At 46.9% G+C, this 22,580-nt stretch overlaps 1 protein-coding gene across 1 annotated transcript; it reads left to right on the plus strand.

Moving 5' to 3' along the window:
* The first annotated feature begins 8,729 nt into the window (after positions 1 to 8,729).
* On the plus strand, positions 8,730 to 22,144 carry LOC146180659 (uncharacterized). Its single transcript, XM_084575617.1, has 4 exons — positions 8,730 to 8,738; positions 10,668 to 10,829; positions 12,040 to 12,153; positions 21,765 to 22,144. Exons 1-4 carry the CDS (start codon positions 8,730 to 8,732, stop codon positions 21,966 to 21,968), a joined length of 489 nt encoding a protein of 162 aa, XP_084431743.1. The 3' UTR covers positions 21,969 to 22,144.
* Positions 22,145 to 22,580: the final 436 nt, after the last annotated feature.

A 22,580-nucleotide genomic window follows, 5' to 3' on the forward strand; every position in this document is an offset into this window, starting at 1 on the left:
ATGGTAAATATGCTAACCACAACTATAAATTAAGGCAGCATGCACAGGCTAAGATTACAGGGCAGCCAGGTGTTGAGTAAGGTGTCGGCTGCAGGCACTCGGTCATAGGGCGGCGGTATCGCTAGCAACGAAGGACCGTAATTCAGAAAGAAGTTAACAGGTTTATGATGAGCACAGACACGGAGACCTTTTAGCGTTTTTAAAGTTGTTCCCTGTGCACCTGTCCCAGGGTGAAGAATTTACTCTTAATATGTAATACCTAATCACTGTAATCTCTTCAGTTTAGTCCTGTGCGCAGCCTTAACGAAATAGCCCAACAGAGGCGTGCTCGACGCATTGCTCCTCTTCCGGCAAGATGCCGTTTCGGGAACTGTGATGACGGGCTCGTAAATAAGTACGATTATTGTTCAAGATCGGTAACATCGCATCGCTCACGCTATTTAATCGTTGCGCAGGAACACCCAGGAGGAGACGAGGCGCCCTTTTAAACGAGCGAAGAAGCGGGCGCCATTGCATATAGGTCGAGAGACACAATGTGCCCAGTTGTCGGTCAGTTAGCTAGCCCAGCCAACTCCACGAAAACGAAAATGCGCGCACTGTTATACTGACACTCATTGACACGCGGCACCATGTCTTGGATGGTTCATGCGGCGCGAACTCTTAGGCAGTCTAAGTCTACTGTCAATCTGGTTCAAGCATTCCCACGAGAACTGGGGCGTTTGTTTGCTGGCGCTATTGAATAATGACGCCGCCTCCTTAGTTGTTCATACAGCACGAACTCGGGCGATCGCGTACGTCGAGGTTTTCAAACCAGCGGACGTGAAACTCACCACCCTTTCTCGAATTGGACAAACGTCAGAAACGTCAGTTTCAAATTTCAGCCACCTGTGTTCATTCACGTGCAGGCAAAATTGAACAAGGTATTAAAAGAAGTTTTCAAAAACCTCCCAAACCACCGAAACCTCTACCTGCAGTTATCGTGCACCAACGGATTAGCCCCAGCCTTCTACGGTCTGCCCAAAGTCCATAAACCTGGGACTCCTCTACGCCCAATAGAGGCTTTACAAAAGTTAGCGCCATCTAGTTAAAGAAACAGAAACTGCGCGGCGGCCATGTTTTGCTCAGTCCGCCCGCGCCTCCCATCGAGTACGCTGTCAACGTGCGCCTTCGTAGAACCCGTGCATGCACCGAAAGGTGCATTGGAATGCTCACAAGCGATTGTTTCATTTTTTAACATCACAGCAGTCGCTGTTAGCTCCAAGCTCTATTCGGAATGATGCCAGCATGTTGTTGCGTGCGCTTCTGCAGCCAGCGCACCGTCATAGACGCGCACGGAATCAAGGTATACGCGTGTATGCAACCGTTCGTTTGCAGTCCTAATCGGCTTTACAAGGGTCACCTGCATCATGTAAAGCATTACTGCACGTCCCTCTGACTGGGAGCTAGCTCACAGAATGTGCTATCACCTAAAACAGCAAGGTTAATTGTTTTGCGCGCTATGGAGCCTTGTGAACTTGAAGGATAAACTTATACTACGATGGAGGACACGGGAGAAGGAGCAATGCATGTGTAACGAATGCTATTGTGCAAATACGTTCTTACATTTTGTACGTAGGTTACATTTACCATTGTGTATTTGATTTAAGACACGGGCATGATTACCGAAACTACTTTTTACAGTCGTACGAAATGGTAGTGCTTGGTGCAGAGAGCAATACGGTTGTCTAGTGCGCCCGAGATGCCTGTTTCACGCTGTAAAAGCAAGCGGCTGCCAAACCCGCGGCGTCTAGAAAAGCAGGAAAAGATGACACCCCACTAGTGTGTTGTAACATGCACAGCCCGTTTCGACCGGTCCACGTCCAGAGCGCGCAGCTCAGGTTTTATACCTGCCAGCGCGGCCGATAAAATAACGAAGCGTGCGCTTCACTTTTGTGTTTTTTCGAGTCACCCGATGGTTCGCTAATTCACAGCTACCTGAAATTCACTGGAATTTTTAAATATGTCGATTTCTTGTTTATTCCCTCGGTCAGAAAGTAAGCATTTGAAGCCGTAATCTCACATGAAAGCGCTGACATTGGAAGCTTCGAAGAACTCGGGGGAGGAAGAACTCGGCTGAAACGAAAAGGAATTTGAAAAGTCAATTCACATTACCGTGAAGTGTTTGTGCTTTGTGCAACTGGCTGTGTTCATAAAATCAGATTTATATTATATCACATCGTTATAGAAAATTAGGGGGTCACTTAAGCTCCGCCGTTAAAGGTATAACGCGATAGTGTCTCTCTCTCATACACACACACGCACGATGTTTTTTTTCTTCGCGTGTTATATTTTAGCTCTTTTATTTATTTATTTATTTATTTATTTATTTATTTATTTATTTATTTATTTATTTATTTATTTATTTATTTATTTATTTATTTAGTTATTTATTTATTTATTTATTTATTTATTTATTTATTTATTTTACTTACTAAATACTGCAGGCCCTAACTGGGCCCTAGCAGGAGGGGCGAAAAGAATACAATGCAGTAAAATATGAATTCATCAAAAGCAACATACTACACACAAGTGTAGTATGTTACTGTGTACTCACCTGTGGGGCTGAAACGTGGAGGCTAACCAAGAGAGTTCTGCTTAAGTTGAGGACAACCCAGAGGGCTATGGAACGAAAAATGGTAGGGGTAACATTAAGAGATAGAAAGCGTGCAGAGTGGGTCAGAGAAATAACTCAAGTTACCGACATTCTAGTGGAAATTAAGAAGAAGAAATCGACATGGGCAGGACATGTAGTGCGAAGAGAGGATAACCGATGGTCGCTGAGGGTAACAAACTGGATTCCAAGGGAAGGAAAGCGCAGCAGGGGGCGGCAGAAAGTTAGGTGGGCGGATGAGATTAAGAAGTTCGCAGGGGTCAAGTGGATGCAGCTAGCACAGAACAGGGTTAAGTGAAGAAATATGGGAGAGGCCTTCGCCCTGCAGTGGGTATAATCAGGCTGATGATGATGATGATGTAGTATGTTATATGTTGTTATGTATGTTATATTTCTATCTTATGTATGTTGTTATATTTCTATCATTTCTTTATTTTTATTTTATTTGACGTTTTATATTTTTATACACCAATACGCATGCGTCAGCAACAAATCGGCTTTCCATTCTGAGCAATTTGACTCTTTTGAACACATTCTTCAATTATTTCAAATAATCAATTACACATTCTAAGTTTTCTTCCTTAGCATCGCTAAGCACTGGTTTTTCATTCTAACACCTTTAAACCCTTACTTTCCAATTTTTCCTTTTTTTCGTTTCTTTATTTCATCAATTGATCAATTAATTACAAAGATTTTATTAACTCCTCATCGCCTATCGCACACCAATCAATACTCAGTCACTGGAAGCACAGGTTACCATGGCACTTTTTTTTTTTACGCATCCCCCGATTATTTCCGAGACTAATGCCAACTACTGCGTCGACGGCATGGGAAGGAAAGTGCTAAGCGCCAGTCCAACTTACGTCAAATTACGCATGATCCTTTTATTATAAAATAAAATGCATCCTCGCTCATTTCACCAACCAAGTATCTGGGATGAGCGACGGTGATTGCGCAAACCAAGCAAACTCGCGATGATCTCTCATAAGCATTTAAGTAAACAGCAAAGGCGCACATTACAGAACTCTGGATACTGTACCTGGATAGGGATGACGCTGCGGATTGCCGAGGGGGGGGGGGGGGGGGCATGCACGACTCGTAGAGCAATTTGTAACTGCGCTCGGCAGCGCAGCCGGCGGGCCCCGCCACGTCTCGGCTGTCAAAATACGCTTCTAGACGTCTCTAACAGAAACCGCCAGGGACCGAACAGAAGTCCACGCACAGCACACTAGGTTAAAACGTGAAAAGCGCGAACAGAACGGCGAGCGCTGACGGACGGACACGAAGCGAACGGATGGGGCGAACAAAATATGGCGGGCAGCGCGGGATCAGGGTGCCGCTCACAGTTGCCAGACGTACTTTTGTAAACCCTCTATTGTCGACTTCCGTTTCTCCCCCCTCCGTTCGTTGTCGGAATACCTGCACAAGCTCATAACACCAATCACGGGGAAGACCGCAACCCACGTCCGACACGCCGGGCATTTCATCGAACTCGTATCCCAGGTGAGCCTTGAGGCCGACGAGTGCCTTGTTTCCTTTGACGTGGGGTCCCTTTTCACAAATGTCCCTGTAAATCTCGCGTTGGCCGCCACTCGAGAAGCCCTACAACGCGACGATACACTCAGCGCACGAACCCCACTCAGTGTAGACGAGGTATGCCGCCTTCTGGAACTATGCTTATCAAACACATACTTCTCATGCCGAGGAGAATTCTACAAACAAGTTAAGGGAACACCAATGGGTGCCTCCATCTCTGTCGCTATGGCGAATATAACTATGCAGCACATCGAAGAACGAGCTCTCAACTCTTTCCGCCCACCGCCAAAAATTTTTCTGAGATATGTCGATGACTGTTTCTCAATTATTAAGAAATCTGAAGTCCAAAATTTCCTCTCTCATCTAAATTCCATACAACCGGAGATTCAGTTCACCCTAGAAATGGAGAAGCGAGGCGCCCTGCCGTTTTTGGACGTTCTGGTGACCCGAAAAGACAACCGTCAGCGATTCTTCGTATACCGAAAACCCACCCACACAGGGCGATATCTGCATTTCACTTCGAACCACCCGACAAGCCATAAAGCGTCAGTTGTGAAGACCTTATTACAAAGAGTGGAAACACATTGCACAACAGAGCCCGACAAAGCAAACGAAAAACGCTTAATATTCAAGGAACTAACCATGAACGGCTACCCAAAAAAATTTATCCGGAAAATCATTCACCGCCAAAAACGCAACGACAGGCCCCGGGAAGAAAATAACCAGCAGCAGACAACTACATCTCAAAAGTACGTCACTGTCCCCTATGTCCGAGGCGCCAGCGAAACCATCGCCCGTATTCTGAGAAAAGAGGGAATTCGAGTGGCGCAAAAGCCTTCAAACACTTTGAGGAGCCTGCTACCCTTCCCCAAAGATCGACCACCTAGAGAAAGAGCCCAAGGCATTGTCTACAAATTTCCCTGCGCCGACTGTGATGCTAGCTACATTGGCGAAACAAAAAACCTAAAAGAAAGAATTCGGCAACACAAGAACGATGTACGAAATTTTTCAAGAGAACGCAACCCCGTAGCTTAACATTCAGAAGATTCCGACCACAGAATAAATTTCGAAGAAACATTCATCCTGGAGACCGAGACCAATCACCGCAAAAGACGCCTCCTCGAGTCATGGCACATACAGTCGACCGCAAATAACATCAACCGGACAATAGGCAACCTCCCTGCTGTATACGCCATGCGCAGCGCCTATAGGGGCGCCACTGAAAGCCGCGTAGCGGCGGCCGTCGGAACCCGAGGCGGGCCTCATGTGGCAAGCGTGGCCGCGGTGCATGCGTGCGATCTGCCGTTTGTGCGCGTCTCGCGGGCACTTCCGCGGTGACAGTGTGCAAGGGGATCTCACTTTATAATAGTGGACATGTGTTCGATATCACGGCCATCTGGAACTACATCGCCTTCATGTATACATCAAGTGTCTGCTGCAGACGAGTGTCAACCAGGTTGCGTACAAAGTGGAGCTCATTTGGGTATCCCGCTTTCATTACAACGCCACGCGAATTTGTTTATTCCTTGACCTATGAACCAATGTTCTTTCTTTGCTTATCGGTACACGCCTGCTTCCTTTACATGCAATATATTGCTACAGAAAACTAGGCAGCGTCGTCGAAACTGCGAGCGGTTTCGTACCGGTGCGACCGCAGGCAAAGCCAATGAGCTTGCAAACCAGCATTCTGAGCATCGGAGAAATAGCGCATATTGGGCTCCTGCAGTGAGAGTGCAGATTTTTCATGCTTGCGCTTTACCACTGCCTGTACGGCATGGATTTCACGTATTCCGTCCTCAACAAGGCAAAGCGGTTAGATAATTTCATGGGGGAGTGAGATATCAGCAGAGGAAATATCTGAAAAGCTGCATCACAGGTTAGCCAAGAGCATATTAGGCCTACATTTTATATCCTATTTTATTATTGTAGTATCATCTTCATTTCATTTTTGTCACCCTCGCGCCCAACTGCAGAAAACAGGGCGCTTTACAACAAGCTCTAGAGTCCTTCTGGATAGCAAGTGCAGCGACATGTTATGTTTTCGTAATCTTGCCAGACAACAGGAACACTGGCTCTCGTCTTCAAAGTAATTGCATGGCAAGTTTAAAAACGCATATTGGCAAATATCTGTTCAATAGCCCGCTGCAGTGGCTCAGGCTACTAGGAGGATCGAGTTATCGGGACCGAAGTCGACCGCGCCGCACACGTTGCGAAACGCAAACTGCAAACGTGGGCTGTGCGACGTCAATGCACGCTAAAGATTGTCTGGCTAAGCGTTTCACAAATCTAATGCATATTGTATCATTCCTGCTAGCTGACGCGACCAAGTTTAAAGAAGAAGTGTTCACTGAAGGTGCAATGACAAGCAGAGAACACTCAAAAATAGTTATCACTCAGCCGTGCCGCACGGCAAATGTAATGCCTTTTCCATCGAATGACGCTCGTTCAAAAAGATATTTGTTTGCTGCTACGCGAGAAAATATAATGACATTCGATGAAAGCGACATTAGTTACAGAATGAGTTTGAGGTACTCATCCAAATGCGACCAACGAGTAAATGTGTTATGTCGACACTAGAGACTGGGATACACCCAAAATAAATTACAAAAATGCCACCTGCATTAAATGCTACTGTGCTCTCATAATTTTGCAGCTAGTAATCTATGAGAAATATGCGAAATAGCATCGTAAAAAAAAAAAAAAACTGGCACCCATCGCTGCCAGCGAACCCGTAGAACCGCACAGGTCAATCCTGCTGCCGCGGTCCGTTGGCGCCGAGTCGCCGACACGGCGGATTTCTTGGAATTGGAGGAAGGAATCTAAAAAAAATTATCTTTACTGAGGAGCGCTGTTATGTAACTAGATTTTGGAAGAAGTGATAACAGTATATAGTAGAAGCAAATTTCTGCTTTTAGCAGCTGCCGCCGGTGTGACGCAGCTCATCCGATTTCGTTCTCTAGCCCCGCTGCTAAGGCATCGCCGAAGTTACACCTTCTGTTTACTGTAAGACAATTTGTGAGACAATTGAACTGATAGTAAGGCAGTTTTATGAATATGAAATTTACTATTTCCAAGGCACTTCTAGCTACGGCTTTTATGCGAAACCTTCAGGCGTTTAGGCCTAGCGACGACTAGGGCCTAGCACACAGCCAGAGCGCCGTCGTAGGCCTCCTTCGCAGGCAGCGTCGTTGCGGTAAGCTCGCGGCATCCGATGTAGTAAGCGTTACGAATTTGCGGTATTCTGTCTTGATGAGGCTAAGCTCGAGCATTTTTGACGGGCCTTAAACGCCGAGCGAACAATTTGGCGAAAACGCACGGGAGTCAGCGCGGGGCTGTAGTATGCTGCGCCGTAGGGCGATACTCGAAGGCTCTATAAAATCGCCATCGGACAGTACACTATATACTGCCCATTTTACGTTTTGCTCTTGAAACTTGCTTTAGTGCGGAAAGTGTACGTTGTTGAAACTCGTACGCGTTTCGCAATCGAGCGCAGACGTGCGCACCTTCCGTACCCTTTCGTAAACAAACGCTGCCTCCACAGCCGCTAACTTCGTAATTGATAGTCCTAATCAAAGGTTGGTTACAAGGTATGCGACATGAATGTCAGTTTAAAGGCTGCTTTCGTTTACAGCGTCTTCATCTTCGCAACATACTGAAGGCACTCCAATATTTGCATATCAATCACAGTTACCAAAATTGGGAAGTGGCATTAGCTTTGGTCGTGTAGCAGCGTGTCGAAAAAATGACATCAACCTGAACAAATGCCATTCGATGCGATTGCTTGCTCTCTGCGTCGAACAGCCGCGATTCACGGACCCCGTCGTTCTCGTGAAGCATTACTGAAACTTATACAAACGTGTTCCTGGCAAGGTTTTGTGTGTTCGAAAAACCAACTACGCAGCAATTCTTCCCGGACATTGCTAAAGGTTGACAGCGGCGTTATATCTGTTAAACCGCGACCAACGACGAAAACAAGACGCGCGCGCATAGACGCTGACACGAACAGCGACCGACCGAGCCCGCCTACGCTTTGCTGCTTTGGCGACAGGCGGCGTTGTCGGAATTTTGGGCATCGCGTATACTTGCAAGGTCTTCGCTCTTTCCTGGCCACTTCACAGAAGAAAAGAAAAAAGTCACCAGCGAGCACACCTGCACCTGCGGCACCCTCACTCGTCTAAACCCCCCTCCTTCCTTCTCATTTCTTTCACACACATCTCACCCCCTCCCCATTCTCCCCCCCCACCTTCTTCTCCCCCTCGACCATTCCTTTACTTATAGCTGCACGCAGACCCGCGTCATGCACCCCTGAAGAAGGAGCCGAGCCGGCTCCGAAACATCGGGTTTTATAAAATAAAAGTGTTGGTTGGAGAAATTTCAAGTTTTATTTAACGACATCACAAAATGCGTTTTCGCATTTATTTCCCACCAGAAAACGGGAAGAGCTAATCAGGGACGTTAGGTCAGGGCCTGGAGCCAAAGCGAGTAAATCACTACGGAAAGAAAAAAGCAAACTGTAACAAACAAATTCAACCAGTACACGAACATGGAGGAGGCAAGCAACGGCGAACTAAGCGTCCACAGTATGATGGCACGAAAAAGCGAAACACATTCGTGCCGCAGACTCGTTTAGGGTATCCATTTAATTTTCACATCGTATACGACGTGATTATTCCCTCACGAAAAAATAAAATGACTGACGAGATAGGCGCAAAATACCAATTTCCTAAGCCACGGAAGTGCACACCAAGAAAATGTTTCACAGCGGCCTCACGTACAGCACAAGCAAGCAAGAAAGAGCACGCGCGCGCGGAACCAGTTTCTATCACGTGTAGACTGGGCAGACGCACGCAAGTCAGTAGGAGTGCACGTCGGCCTGTTCGATTGGTTACGCGGAGCCGGTCGGAGATGTCGCTGTTCACTGCCGCCTGCAGCGTCATGCTGCGACCCTTCGGTTACATTTTTTTTTCAGCAGCAGCGGAGGCTATATTATAGACAGAGCGAGCTCCATGACTCCAGCGAAGCTACGTTTGAGGGACGCATGTTTGTTGTATGACTAGGCAGAAACGAGGGCGATGTCTGTTTCGGCGGCGGTGGTTGAGTCTAGTCATAGTATCCACGTGGTTACCCCTCGGTTGAAGGTCAAACACGCGCACGGCGAAAAATTTATATAGCGAGAAGTAAAAGTTTTCGTTTGTAAAATTGTTTACAAGTCTACAAAGCTAGCTTAACAGCAAATTTTCAGCCAATCCTGTACGAGCCGATGTGAGCGGTCTTGTTTACACTGCAAAGCGCGAATGTAACTTATATTTATTCGAAAGGCCTAATCCATGCTTCGATACCCTACGAACTTCATGATTGCCCGCGATTGCTTGCATCTTATCTTCAAAGACCAGGATGGCTCCGTTATCCTCTTCTACGTGACCGCCTCTTTCAAAGGGACGCGAAAGTTCGAAGGCCGATGTCAGCCAATGAGGCGCTCGGTTAAAAGAGTTTTCGCCGAATACCTGTCAGCTCTCATCGCAACTTGACACCGGAGCGTAGGAGCATAACGCTACTTTCAGACGCCTGCCTTCGTGAACAGTTATCATGGTAACAGTTGCTCAAATGATATACGAGGAATATCTTGTGGAGGTTATTTGGGAACGTGACCGGATTAATTCGCACAAAAAGAAATAGGGTGTCTCAACATTGCATTTCCTAGCCGTACACTACTATACCGTCGCCGCAGATGCGAACAGTGCAGGCGCAAATGAGCTCGGATATATGCGGGCTAACTTGCTGCATATACACCATTTTAGTAGGCTCTCGAGCAATCGGGGTTGATGTTACGGCTTTACACTTCTCTAAAGCATTGTGTCATAACACATGTCGAAGTTCCTCGCTTATTCCAACCCTATTTCGGTAGTGCCTGCTTGTAGTTTTAGCGCATAAACACTTCCGAGAGGCATAATATCTGTTGAATGCATCGGGCTAGAAGCCATTTGCAGGGCTTCCTTTTCTACTTAGGTTTGACGTCACTTGTGATACAACATCCATTTCACCTCAGTTGTTCGATCGCTTTGACGATCTCTACGTATCAGGCCGCAGGAAGCCAGCCACTAGGTGCCAGTTTACCTCTGTAGCCTTTTGCTATGATGCCTTTCATACTTGCAACAAATATTTGGTCCCCCAGGTGCACGCGAATTATTTTTCAACAGTAATATTAGATGACATAGGACCGAGAAGACAATGTTCAGAACACAGATGTACACCGAGAACTAAGTAGTGATGCTCCTACTTTCTCCTTTCTGCCATTGTTTTGATGAAACGCAGTATTTCGGACGCTTAGTGTATGATAACAGAAAAAACAGCAGAAACGACCCGTCCACGAGGGGAAAATGCGCACAGGGCGCAATTGAAGGCATCTTTTAGACACCTCATTTTTCTGTGTCGGTCATCATCTTAATTCTTTCATCGCTTGCTTCTCCCTGGACACACGCAGAGTCATGAGATCGACAAGCTCGCCCAGCTGGCAGCCCGGTCGCCCAAGTCTCACCTGTGCTTCACGCTCACTCTAGGTGGAAACCAGTTCGAACTGCGGGATGTCGCACAGCATGGACTCGGGGCGGCCGCGAAGCACATCAGGGACACCTCGTACGGAGAGGCAAGTGTACACATGGCTTTCTTCGTATCAGAAGTGTATTCAGGTGCCAAAGCGCCCCTGCACAAGCTATTAATGGAAGTAGCAGCAATCATTGTTTTAGCTATGAGCGACAGAAGCCACCAGCCATAGGTAAATAACCTGTTCACTTAACTCTCTTTTTGAGGGTGTGACGCGAGAGAATTAGTAGCTTTGGCTTTCTCTTCCTGCTCACCTTACGGATCTTCGTTCGCGCACATACACTTAGATAATCGCCTAAATATGTCTCACACTTCCTAGTTGGCATGCGGTCGTAATTTTCCACAATAGGAGCAAGACCAACCAACACAGATATGCAGCCCCGCTTGAACCCAATTTACACGAACGCGCCTGCTTATATAGCAGTATAGCATTTCTACCTCGGAATGCAAGGTTTCAGGAAGATTCTGCTGCCATATATAAGGAGACCACAACGTTGGTAGCTCCTGCCAATGCCTACGCTGCATTTTCTTGACGATGGGCCGTTTATCGCTATTGCTATATTTTACCCAAAGTGTCTGCTTCAGCGTGATGAGAATCCCATTTCAGGAACATACCGTTATCAGCTTCACGTTCTTCGGAATTCCTGTCTTTGTGGTTGTCAGAGTTCTGAGCGAAAAATCACCAATATGCCTCTAGGTAGGTTATAGTCGACAGGCTACATGGCCAAGCACTTACAGATCCGCGAATTGCATTACGTCACGAGTCCGCGTAAGATGTCCGAGTTAACAGGAACAACCACTCGAGACGCCCCTTTGAGCAGGGAGGGTGACAGTGAGATCGAGTTCTCAAGTACCATTAGATCCCCGGCCAGACACACTCTCCTTTGGGAAGAAGAGACGTTCTTTATATCTGTGTCGGGTTTGTTTTTTTTTTTTTTTTAGACTCTGGTGGCTTATGGCTCTGTGGTAATAAGTATGTTTGAAGCATTAGAGTCACCAATAGAGCGAATAGGAGAGTGCATGTGCTGCTTGAAAGAGGACGAACGAATGCTGCCGCAGACGGCAGCCATCAAAGTTATCATGTCGCATTTAAAGGCTGAGCTTACGCGCCCCTGTTCCCGGTGCCACAAATTTTTTGTGGTTTTATTTCGCCAACGATTGCTTGAGTATTGCTTTGAAAGAAATAGGTAGATATTGTAGGCAGGTCTATAACCTGAGTCTGTTCCATAGCCTCTTTAACTTCTTGCTTTCAGATTTGCAAGAGGCACTGGAACGAGGTGAAGTACATCGAGCCCGCCATCGGCTACTACGCGCGTAGTGGCAAGACATGGGTAGGCTACGACACCGAGAAGACCGTCGCGGCAAAGGTTAGCGACTCTTTCACTCACTCTGATCGGCGTCATCATCTTATTATTATTGATCAATTACAATGAAGCAGCACTCAACGCCGTTGCTTCCATTGAAAGTGGAGACATCATGAGAAAAGTAGAGCTCTGCGACAAAACGGCATATTTGAGAGACTGCTGATCTCCGTGGTTCTTTGAGGGTTTTCATCAAGATGGCATACGGTGTTGGCAGCCAACCGCGAGCGCCGAAGCGTTGATTTAGGGAAGGATATGGAGGAGGATACTATTGAGTTAATAAGAATGTTCGCATGAAGACAAGCCCTCCACTGAGCTCTTGTCACCTGTAACTGGGTAAGCCTCTTCTTTCGCCATTTGGCCAGCAGGCACTCGTATCCCCACGACGCTTATGCTTAAGCAGTTGCCCACTCAATCGATGCAAGTTGCCTTGCCTTGTGACACACATGTAATTCACGCACACTCAACTGAACACATTCAGACCGCCATCATGGGCATCTACAAGGCTGTTCTAAAACTTCTTTTCTCGGCTTCTACCGCTATGCTAATTTGCATGTACCTCTTCCATTCTGGATTTCTTCTGTTAACTGACACTTCTCGGGACTCCAAGCTTACCCGGCCTTCATTGTCTAGCTAAGGTAAGCGGTTACTAGCTCAGGCGGGCATTCATTTCGTTCTAGCCTCCACTCGTAGCTCTTTCTACCCATACCGGATGACAACAATCTTCTCCTCGCCCCTTGGTTCCAGTTTGTCCCAACAACTCAATGTCGCTCGTCGTCATGCGGCCACGGAGCCCCGCTCGCGGCTCTTTGGGCGTTCATGGGCATTCAGGGAGCGACGGCACTGTGTTGGTCCATATCTACTCGCCCGCGGGACCCTTAACCGCACACTGTTTATCTACTGGCTCAAGCCCTTCAGCGCACGGTTTAGGAGGCCATCATCCAACTTCGGCTTGATAAATGCCTTTACTTACCCCCTCATCCGTCACTCACAGTACCGGAGGCTTGCTTCGGCACACTCAAATGTGTGTGCTGATTGCCTCCTCCTGCCCTTTCCTCTATCAGTATAGTACCGACCACTCCAATCCCAACTGTCCCTCCTCCTACACAAACCTAACCCACTGCATGCTCATTTCACTAGCGGGCAGCTCAGCAGCCGAGTTCCAATATTTTTCCTTACATTGTCACCTAAACTTCCTTCGCATTGAATGAAAATAACAGCGTCGACTAGTCGCGCAAAACATTGACATGCTCGGCCTGTAAGTTGTTGTCAGAATAAAAGTCTTATACAACTATTATTATTAAGCAAGAGGTGCTAATACCTATCACTCGCAATCCTGACCTTCTGTTAGTATTGTAGTTTAAAGTTCACTCGGACCATGTGGCTGCTGCATATCATATAACTGTGTCTCACTCAAGATCTACTTACCTTAGAAGCATAGGTATGAGCCAACTGAGCAGACTCTTCCTATCTACCACCATAATTTATTGAATTTGAATTAGGTGACTAACGATTGATAAGGAGCCACACAAGAACATTAATATGAATGCAAAATGGGATCTCTATATGCAGCACAAACTTTGGAATTGAATAATTTTTCCGTTCCATGTCTTGAACCTGGCGCAGCAGCTTGAACGGTTTATTGCTCTGAAAAGCGGTCTGACTTCGACTGCTCGCACATGGTAGCCCCATTGAGCATTTATCACGATCTACTGGAGTCGCCAACGAGTTAATGAAATGGCTGAAAGCGCCGAAGGTGAAGTGTGCATCCGACCATAGGCATAATGTAGTGAAGAAAAGGTATACACCTTCCGCGGAAGCTTGGCACTTGCAGGTAAAAAAATGATACAGCAACTGCTCCTCGTAGGCACTCGTGCCAGGTTCGAATCCCCTGCTGGGAAGAACTCTCCGTCATTTACGACATTTAATTCAGGGCTGTGTACTGTTCTTTGTAGCCTTGCGAATACGTCTCGGTGAATGCTAATGAGTAAGGACCCCTTTTACAAACTTGGACCATCTTGGGGAATGCTGATAGTGGAGTAAAGCCGATCATACGTAAAATTTTAACTTATTGGTATTCGCCTCAGCACGGCCTAGTTAGATGGTGCTAGTGAAAGCATTTTATATAAGTAAGAGTTACTGAGGGACCGGAAGGCGTGGGCGGCACTCACAGTCGAGGATTCCGATAACTTCTGCCATCCTGCGGGCCTTCGGGATCAGCTGTTGCTGATCGGACAGTATGGCTCTCAGCAGATCAGCGTTTCTTCAGATTAGTTTCAGGTTAGTTTCCAAGATTGTGACAGGTTCTACGCTATAGAAAAAAACCTGCCCTCTAGAATAAATGAGTAAATTACTGCTCAGAATGTTCCAAGTACACAACATTGGTCAGTGGTTCAGAATAAAAAACGCGGAATGCAGGAAATCAAGCATAACGGCCTGAGGCGAGTTAGTTCATGATAAAATGAACAGTGGTGCAACAAAGACACTAACAGTGATGTTTTTTTCTTGTTAGTGTCTTTGTTGCGCAGCAATTCATTTTATCAGGAGACTAAGTCATGTGAATACCTGTCTTTTCTGCTTGGTGAGGTGGTTTTACACTCGGTTAGAGCTGCACTAAGCTCTCGGGCCTAGAATCTCCGTATCGTAGCAGTGGCACTACGAGGGTTATTTGAAGACGACAGTCTCTAAAAAGTCTCCACCAGGAATCGAGACACTATCTTTCATATCATCAGCCGAGAGAAACCGATCGCAATTCTCCTTGTCTTACATGGAGATGATAGCGCTCTCAATGACGGTGCAGTTAGTGATAATGATGCTGCATAGTTATAAGGATACTGATGGTTGTAGTGATAAAAATAAGGATGCATTTAGTTACAACAATTATTGTAGCGATATTGACGATGAAAATGACAATAACGATGCAGTTAGGAAAAAGTCCTACAAATTAGCTTTCGCCATTTCCACTCTTAAGCAGACTTAAGCGCAGTCTAGTAATTTGTTAAAGATTAAAGTACTTATTCTTTGAGCTGCAACTTTGAACGACAGGAAAGATGTATTTTAAACTCTAATGCAGAAGAAAGACCTGATGTTTTACCATGAGCCTCTCCACAGCCGCGCCGGGCTCCACCATTGCCTTGATCCCGTCACTAAGCACGTATCTAACCCCGTGATGCGCCGCCACAGTTGCTTTTTCGCAGTCGTCGCCCCTCCGCCCATGCACTATGCAAGCGCGCCAGCTACTTCAGTAGTCGCTCCCTGTGGCCATAGAGGCCGGGCCTAGCGAGTGAACGGCTCGGCACAGAACTAGGAAAAACAGTGTGTAACTTTGCTTAACTAGAGCTTCCACTCTTTTCGCTAACTATAACAGAGTTAAGCCATTGCCATTTTTTAAACCGATATTGTTTAAGCCGGTGAGTTTTCCGGCGATCATGCATAGCCGCATGTGGTCGCAGCAGTGACGTCACTCACGGACGCCTGACTCTCCCTTCCGAGCAGACAACTAATGCAACCGCAGACGCCTCTGGGTACATGACGTAATCGAGTGGTATAATAAAAGGTCAATGGCGTCGAGCTGGTACGCGTGATGTTATGCTGATTTGGTCCACGATGGCGCACTTTACTTTCTTGAAGGATGAAGGCGTTGAGCTCTCCGTCTCAAGCTCGCCGTCGTTTGACTTGTTTCAACAGAACTTGACGGTGGCGTGCTTGATGGTTCCGCCCACCGCCACTGCAGTCTTGCGCGCGTTGTCGCAACTCACGTAGGCTTTATGCGGGGGGGGGGGACATGGCTGAAGCGGTTGTAAATGTCCATGGCCAACTTCAACCCGACTGAATGATGGTACAAAAATACCCACTTTTACTCACTGATGACTGAGCGTTCATTGATTTTGGGAGGAGGAGGAGCTATCGACAACAGGTAGAAATCCCGTGCATCGAAGTATAACCATAGATAACTGAGTCGGCCAAACACAAACGAGATCGCTGTCATCAGTCTTACACGTGACTGAAATCTGCCCTATATTTTTTGTCCACGTCTTCAGCAGCTTGCGCGTGTCTGTGTCGCAATGACAAATTAGTGTCATTGCGACTAGACAACGCCTGCAAAGCTCCGAACGTATCCCGCTGTGCCATTACTGTAAAGTAATTCTCACTGCACAGGAAATCTGGCTGGTCGTGTGTAGGCGTGGAAAGTTTAGTGCCGAACTGATGATAAAGTGCGTGCTTTTTGGAGCCAATGTCAATAAACTCTATACGCTAGTATGAAGAATGTCAACTCTCCTTAAAACAGAGTAAAGCATATGAGAAATTGTTTTTGTGTGTGTTGGTTATAAACTGCAAATTAGTGATATATTATTTTTGAAAACGACACTAAAATTGACCCCGTGAAAGACTTGTTATGCAAAAGTAAATACCTTCTCCAATTAATTACTCATTTCGTTTAAGTTCAGGTGTCACATGCTCGGTAATCACCGGAGGTCATCACTGAGACATGACAAAAGAGGGGGGTGGTCGTTCGATGCCCGGCGTAGCCGGTAAGCAAACGTGGAGAATGAGACGAAGACGCGTTTACTTGAAACAACAATAAGAAGAGGTTTATAGGCTCAAAACGAGGAATACACAAAACATTTTAGAGAGCAGCAATTAACATTCTAAAAGGCAACGACATGAGGGAAGAAACAATCTAATTAAATACTTCGAATTAAGTATACAGGGTCATGCTTTTCCGGGATGGAAGTAACAATTCAAGTAACAGCAAGAGAAAGAAAGTTCAGAGCAGATTCGAACGTACAATTGACCGGGGAACGCGGCGGAAGTCCATCACTGGGTCGGCGCTGACGGGCGGCACTCGAAGGCGACGATCCTTCTGGTGAAGCTCGTGGTCTGAGGATGCGGTGCCGGCGGCGGCGCTCGGGTACCCCCCGGGAGCACGCGGCAGCTCGGGTTTCCTTCTTCGGGAGCGAACTGGGCGGACTGACTTGAGGCCTCGGCGGCTCCTTTTTAGACCCTTGTCGACGATGCCTTGTGCGTAGGGTCGGAGTCCGAAACAAAACACAAACTTAAAGCGCACAAAGTAGTTCACTCACAGAGGAAGGCGCACGTATGCACACCACACTTTCGCACTCCATGGCCGCCATCTTAGGTTTGAAAAAAATAACGCACAACAAAAATAACAGTCACGTACGCCCTCAACTTCGGTTCTTCTGGGGGTCACATTTTCAGGGAAAAAAAGAATATACGGATATACAAAAGAAGCTCTATACTTTGGATACAGTAGGGGTGACTTTGAGTGGAGAACGTACAACACAGGCAGCACGTACTCATCTGCTGGAGCACGGAGAGAGTTGTAGCTAACACAGGGAAAGCTATACTGTTTCGAGGCAACGTGCACGTACGCGTTTTTGCACGCCCGACCGATGGTCACATATACAGGTCCCGTGAACATATGGGGTTTACATAACAACAATTCCGCGTGTGTATAAATGCAACAAGGGCAAATTAATGGATGCCGCCCATTCTGTGACAGCAAGCTACAAACCAGTCGCCGGAGAAATACATAACCCACCTCCGACCAATCTCTCTCACATTATGCATGGTCAACCTTTTCGAGCATGTAATCCTTAACAGATTACACAACCACGTGCATAATCGCAATCTCTTTCCACACACGATGCTGGGATTCAGGAGCCACTTATCCACACACGACATCATGCTTCAAATTTCCGAAGAAATTCTACATCCGCAGCATCGAAACCGCACGAGAGCCTTACTGGCTCTGGACCTCACCAAAGCATTTGATAATATACAACATGACTCAATCCCTGACGCCCTCTCCAATATATTGTATCCTTTATCTGCGACCACAACGCGGAACTCACTCGGTCCTATAGAATCCCCCACCTTCTGCCTAAGCAAACGCGGAACACCGCAGGGTTCAGTCCTCTCCTCCCTACTATTTAACATGACCTTCATCCCGATTGCTCACAAACTAACACAAATCCCAAACCTCTCTCACACCCACTATGCGGATTATATTACCCTATGGGCAACCACGGGAAATGTAGGAAACAGAGGACACTCCAAGCAGGAGCGGACGTAGTGGCAACGCACGCAGCATGCATCGGCCTAGCGTGCTCCCACACCAAATCCGAACTCCTGTTGCTCCACCCAAACCACCACCTTACCAAGCAAAAACATGGTTTCATACACATCACCAGAGATGGGCTCCAAGTACACGAGGTTAGCAAACTTCGAGTTCCGGGAATGTTCTTGCAAAACAATTAACTCCACACAGAAACTTTCTTGAAACTGACTATCACCACCTATCAAATTATCACTCATCAAACGAATAGCGAATAGGCACTGAGGCATGCGAGAGCACGATCTCCGGCACCTTGTACAGGCATTCGTCATCAGCCAAATGGTCTATTCACTCCCGTATCTCTATCTTACAAAGGCAGAAACAGAGAAAGTGGGCGCACTCATCCGTCAGGCATACAAAACCGCACTTTACCTCTTAAAACATGCTCTTACCATACGCCTCCTAAACATGGGAGTACACAACACAATCCAAGAACTAGTGGAAGCTCATCGTACTGCCCAGATCAACAGACTTTCCTCCACAGAGACGGGCAGGCTTATCCTCGCCGCGCTGAAACTCCAACCAATTGGTTCACCCACTGAAAACAGCCACCTAGTCCCTCGACACATCCGGGACAACCTTACCGCACAACCCCAACCTAAACATCTGCACCCTGCTCACCACAAGGCACGACGAGAAGCTCGAGCCAAGGCGTTACACAAAGTACACGCGACTGACACCGAAGCGGCCTACGTAGATGCGGTGGAATACAAATACCCCATGGCATATGTCATCATTGTGATTTCTTATAACTTCAATCACACAGTTTTTGCCTCTGTCAAATAAAAAACGTCGACAGAAGCCGAAGAGGCAGCCATAACGCTGGTCATCTCTTCTCCCACTGCCACACACATTTTCAGCGATTCCAAACCAGCCATTCAAAATTTTTCAAGAGGGAAAATACACCCAGTCGCCCATCAAACCTTAACTTCTGGCTCCACAGCTCCCCGGCCCATTCACATCGTCTGGGTATTAGGTCATGTAGGCAACCCCGGTAAAGAGGCAGTCCACTCAACTGCTTGAGCGCACGTCAACCGAGCGGGGCATACCGAAGACTGGGGGGAAGCATGCGCGACAGACTGCTCACCTATCATGACATAACACTTCACTACCGAGAACACCGACTCTTATATCCCCCACTTCATACCTCTCTCTGAAAACCCTGTCAAATAATCTGGCGGCAGCTACAAGCCAAAATCTTTCCCTCTCCAGCTTGGTTGTCCTATACCTAGGTCGGAATGACCCCACCTGCTCTATATGTAGCGCACCTAGAGCCACCTTCAATAACATAATGTTTTTATGCGAAAATGTCAAGCAACTGCCCCATTGGGGCCTCCGGACCAAGAGGGTTGGGAGATCGCGGTCTCCAGATCGGACCCAGCAGCGCAAAAGATGCTGGTTGTCTGGGCTGAAGCGGTCACTGCCTGGGACGGCCTGACATACACCAGTCGGGATCAGTAACCACCTCAATCCTTGTAATGTAACCTGGTTCTCACAATAAATATTTTACCACCACTACAAGCTCATTAGATTCACAGCATCGTATGTCGCAAGCTTACAGCAACGACTCCCGCGATCGCGAAGGACGACAGCGCCCTGGCTGTCTGCTTCTCCCTATTCATCGCTAGGCCTAAATTATTTCGCAGTGAAGCCACAGCAGACGGCACTCCGTAATAGATCAGCGAGAAGTTTTAGTAAATAGACTACTCGGTCATGAAAGTTCTTTACTCTACTCCGCCCTGTTTAGTAGTAAATGACATGATTATTTTCTGCGACGCTTTCAGCGGAGCTAGCGTATACAAGAACACGGGAAACGCACCGGCTGTGAGCAAAAACTTCTACTGTGTGGTTCGGCACTTCCAAGAAGCATATGTTTCGAAATTCGTTTTTCTAAACCCTATTATTGTTACAAAAAAAAATGTAACATTGTTTTCTTACACTGCCGCAAGGGATCCGCCGGACGGCCCGCGCGGAAGGCATGGCCCTCGCGACGTTGTTTACGGCAGTGAGGTCAGGGCTGCTATCGGACGATGGCGGCGGCCGCGCCGAAGGTGGATGGCTTGGCAAGAACAAAATAACGCTTCGCTACAGTCTGTCTTCCGTTTTAAAAAATATGCTGAGTGCATTTATCCATGTTAGCAAGCACGAACATAGCACAGTATCGGCGCCGGCATAGCAGCAGACGATGCGTTGGCCGGTGTCGCTCTGTGACGACACCAAGCATTTTAACATGGCGACCGCTATCGGTGGGAGGAGCTTCGCAGTATCAACCTCAGCCACTTATTTTGAAATAAGTATTGCGCCTACGGCGCTAAAATATCACAAATTGAATAAAAAGGTCCATTATTATCTGGCAAACTACAAAAGGGTAATATATTGGATGAACATGGCATGTCCCCTTCAACACAACGATTCACTTCCCAAGAAATGAAGGGAGCCGTTATCCCTGGTGAAGAATGACATCGTGCTTTCAGTGGTATGGGCAACCAACACATGCTTTATTTATCAGCATAATAGAATTCTATATCGTTCTCACTTTCATTGTTTAGGCTCTGTCCTTCGAAATGATCGCCATTGACGTCAGCATTGTGGCTAAAGTGCTTGCTAACGTTGAATTATGTTACAAGCACCATCATATCACTCAAGATGCCTGCGCCTACTCTAGGCAAACGTCCAATTGGTATTCTAGAAATCCTTACCAGCTGTCGGAGCATTTCGTATCATGGATATGTGCAGCAGTGTCAGACCGCATAAACCTGTTCATCAGTTCAGTAGTGTACCACCAGCCCCGCGTCGACACACCTACGCCACGACATGCCTGAAGCGTTTTTCAGTGTAACTTAGATTCCCGGTATACGTAATGTTATTACTATTTTAGTTACTATATCTGGCCCAAGTTAAGCCATGCATTCGTTTCGTCATGATGCGCCTCAAACGTTTCCTCTGAGATGAGACCCAATGCATATATAAGGAGAAACAAGAATTTCGGTTTGGTTCTTAGTGTTTAACGGCCCAAAGCGACTCAGGCTATGAGAGACACCAGCAAATATTTTGCAGGTCGTCTAATTTGTTTATTTAATAGCGCAATAAGAACTTCGTAAGAGCGGCATCTAGCGGCTATTGAATTGTTTTAATTCTTTACATATCTTCAAGATTGTGTACGCGTTTTCAAACTTTCTTGGCAATGTTCGGCTGCACATGATATTTCGCATATGAAGCAATCACACAAAGGTGTGCGAGTAATTTTGGTTGAGTTTATGCGCAAATTACAGTACCGCATTCTTGAGACCTAAAGCAAATTTTCAACGCCTTGTAAACTTTGGCCATGGGCTCAAGATGCGTATAGACGTTGTTCTCGAGCCCGACGACCGGCAAATTCACATGTTTGTGAGTGCAGTTGCGTTTATGCAAAAATAATACCCTACTTTTGGTTTGCCCAATGACCATCTTGGCATTTATCTGCTGCATGGTGACGTAGGTGCGGCTGGCGCTGCGCAAGTACCCGGACCTGTGCGTGATGCTGGTTCAGGTGGAGAAGGACGACATCCGGGGCGTGTGCTCCGAGAGGCACTTCCCGCTGGTGCAGAGCGTCAAGCACGCCTTGCGCCTCTACCACCGCTCACTGCCAGGGCAGGACGGACTGGAGGGGCAGGCGACCGCTGGCCGTTCTGGTCGCGAATAAAACGAGCGCTGCGAGATGAAAATTTTCAGGACAGAGACCTTTCTGCTGGATTACTGCGGGACGCTATATGTAGCGTCCGCACCTCCTTAGAAGAAGTGTTATCTTTCGACCTCGAGATACATGGTCACAGTAATTTGATTTTCATCTTAAACCTACCAGCGTAGTTCAAACCGCTTTTATTCCGTGTAATAGAGGTCGAGCTTTAATGCGGAACGGATATTTGCTCATTGAAATTCCTATCCATATTGTTCTCCACTGTATTAAGAGCAATAGATGAGTAGCGAAGACAGTACCCGAACGCAAGCCTGAAAGTGTTTTTGGAAAAAACATTGTCTCTTTTGTTAGCGCATATGCTGTGGTATTGGAACGATAGGTGTATGCATACGGGACGCAGAGCCTGAAAGCGCGGATTCAAGCCTCTGTTCGGCAGAAGCGTTTTGCAGGAGCTGCCGTCGCAGATGAAGCATTGCAAGTTCCACATCTCTCGTCCTATCCTTGTTTATTTTGTCACATCTTGAGATACTCTCATCATACCCTGATCTTCCGCTTTCTTCCACTTACTTCACGGTACTTCTATCCATCCACGGTACTCTCATACTTTTATTTCCTCCT

This window comes from Amblyomma maculatum, chromosome 8 (genome assembly GCF_055883805.1).
Source record: "Amblyomma maculatum isolate TAMU_Amacu chromosome 8, ASM5588380v1, whole genome shotgun sequence".
Classification (NCBI taxonomy): Eukaryota; Metazoa; Arthropoda; class Arachnida; order Ixodida; family Ixodidae; genus Amblyomma; species Amblyomma maculatum.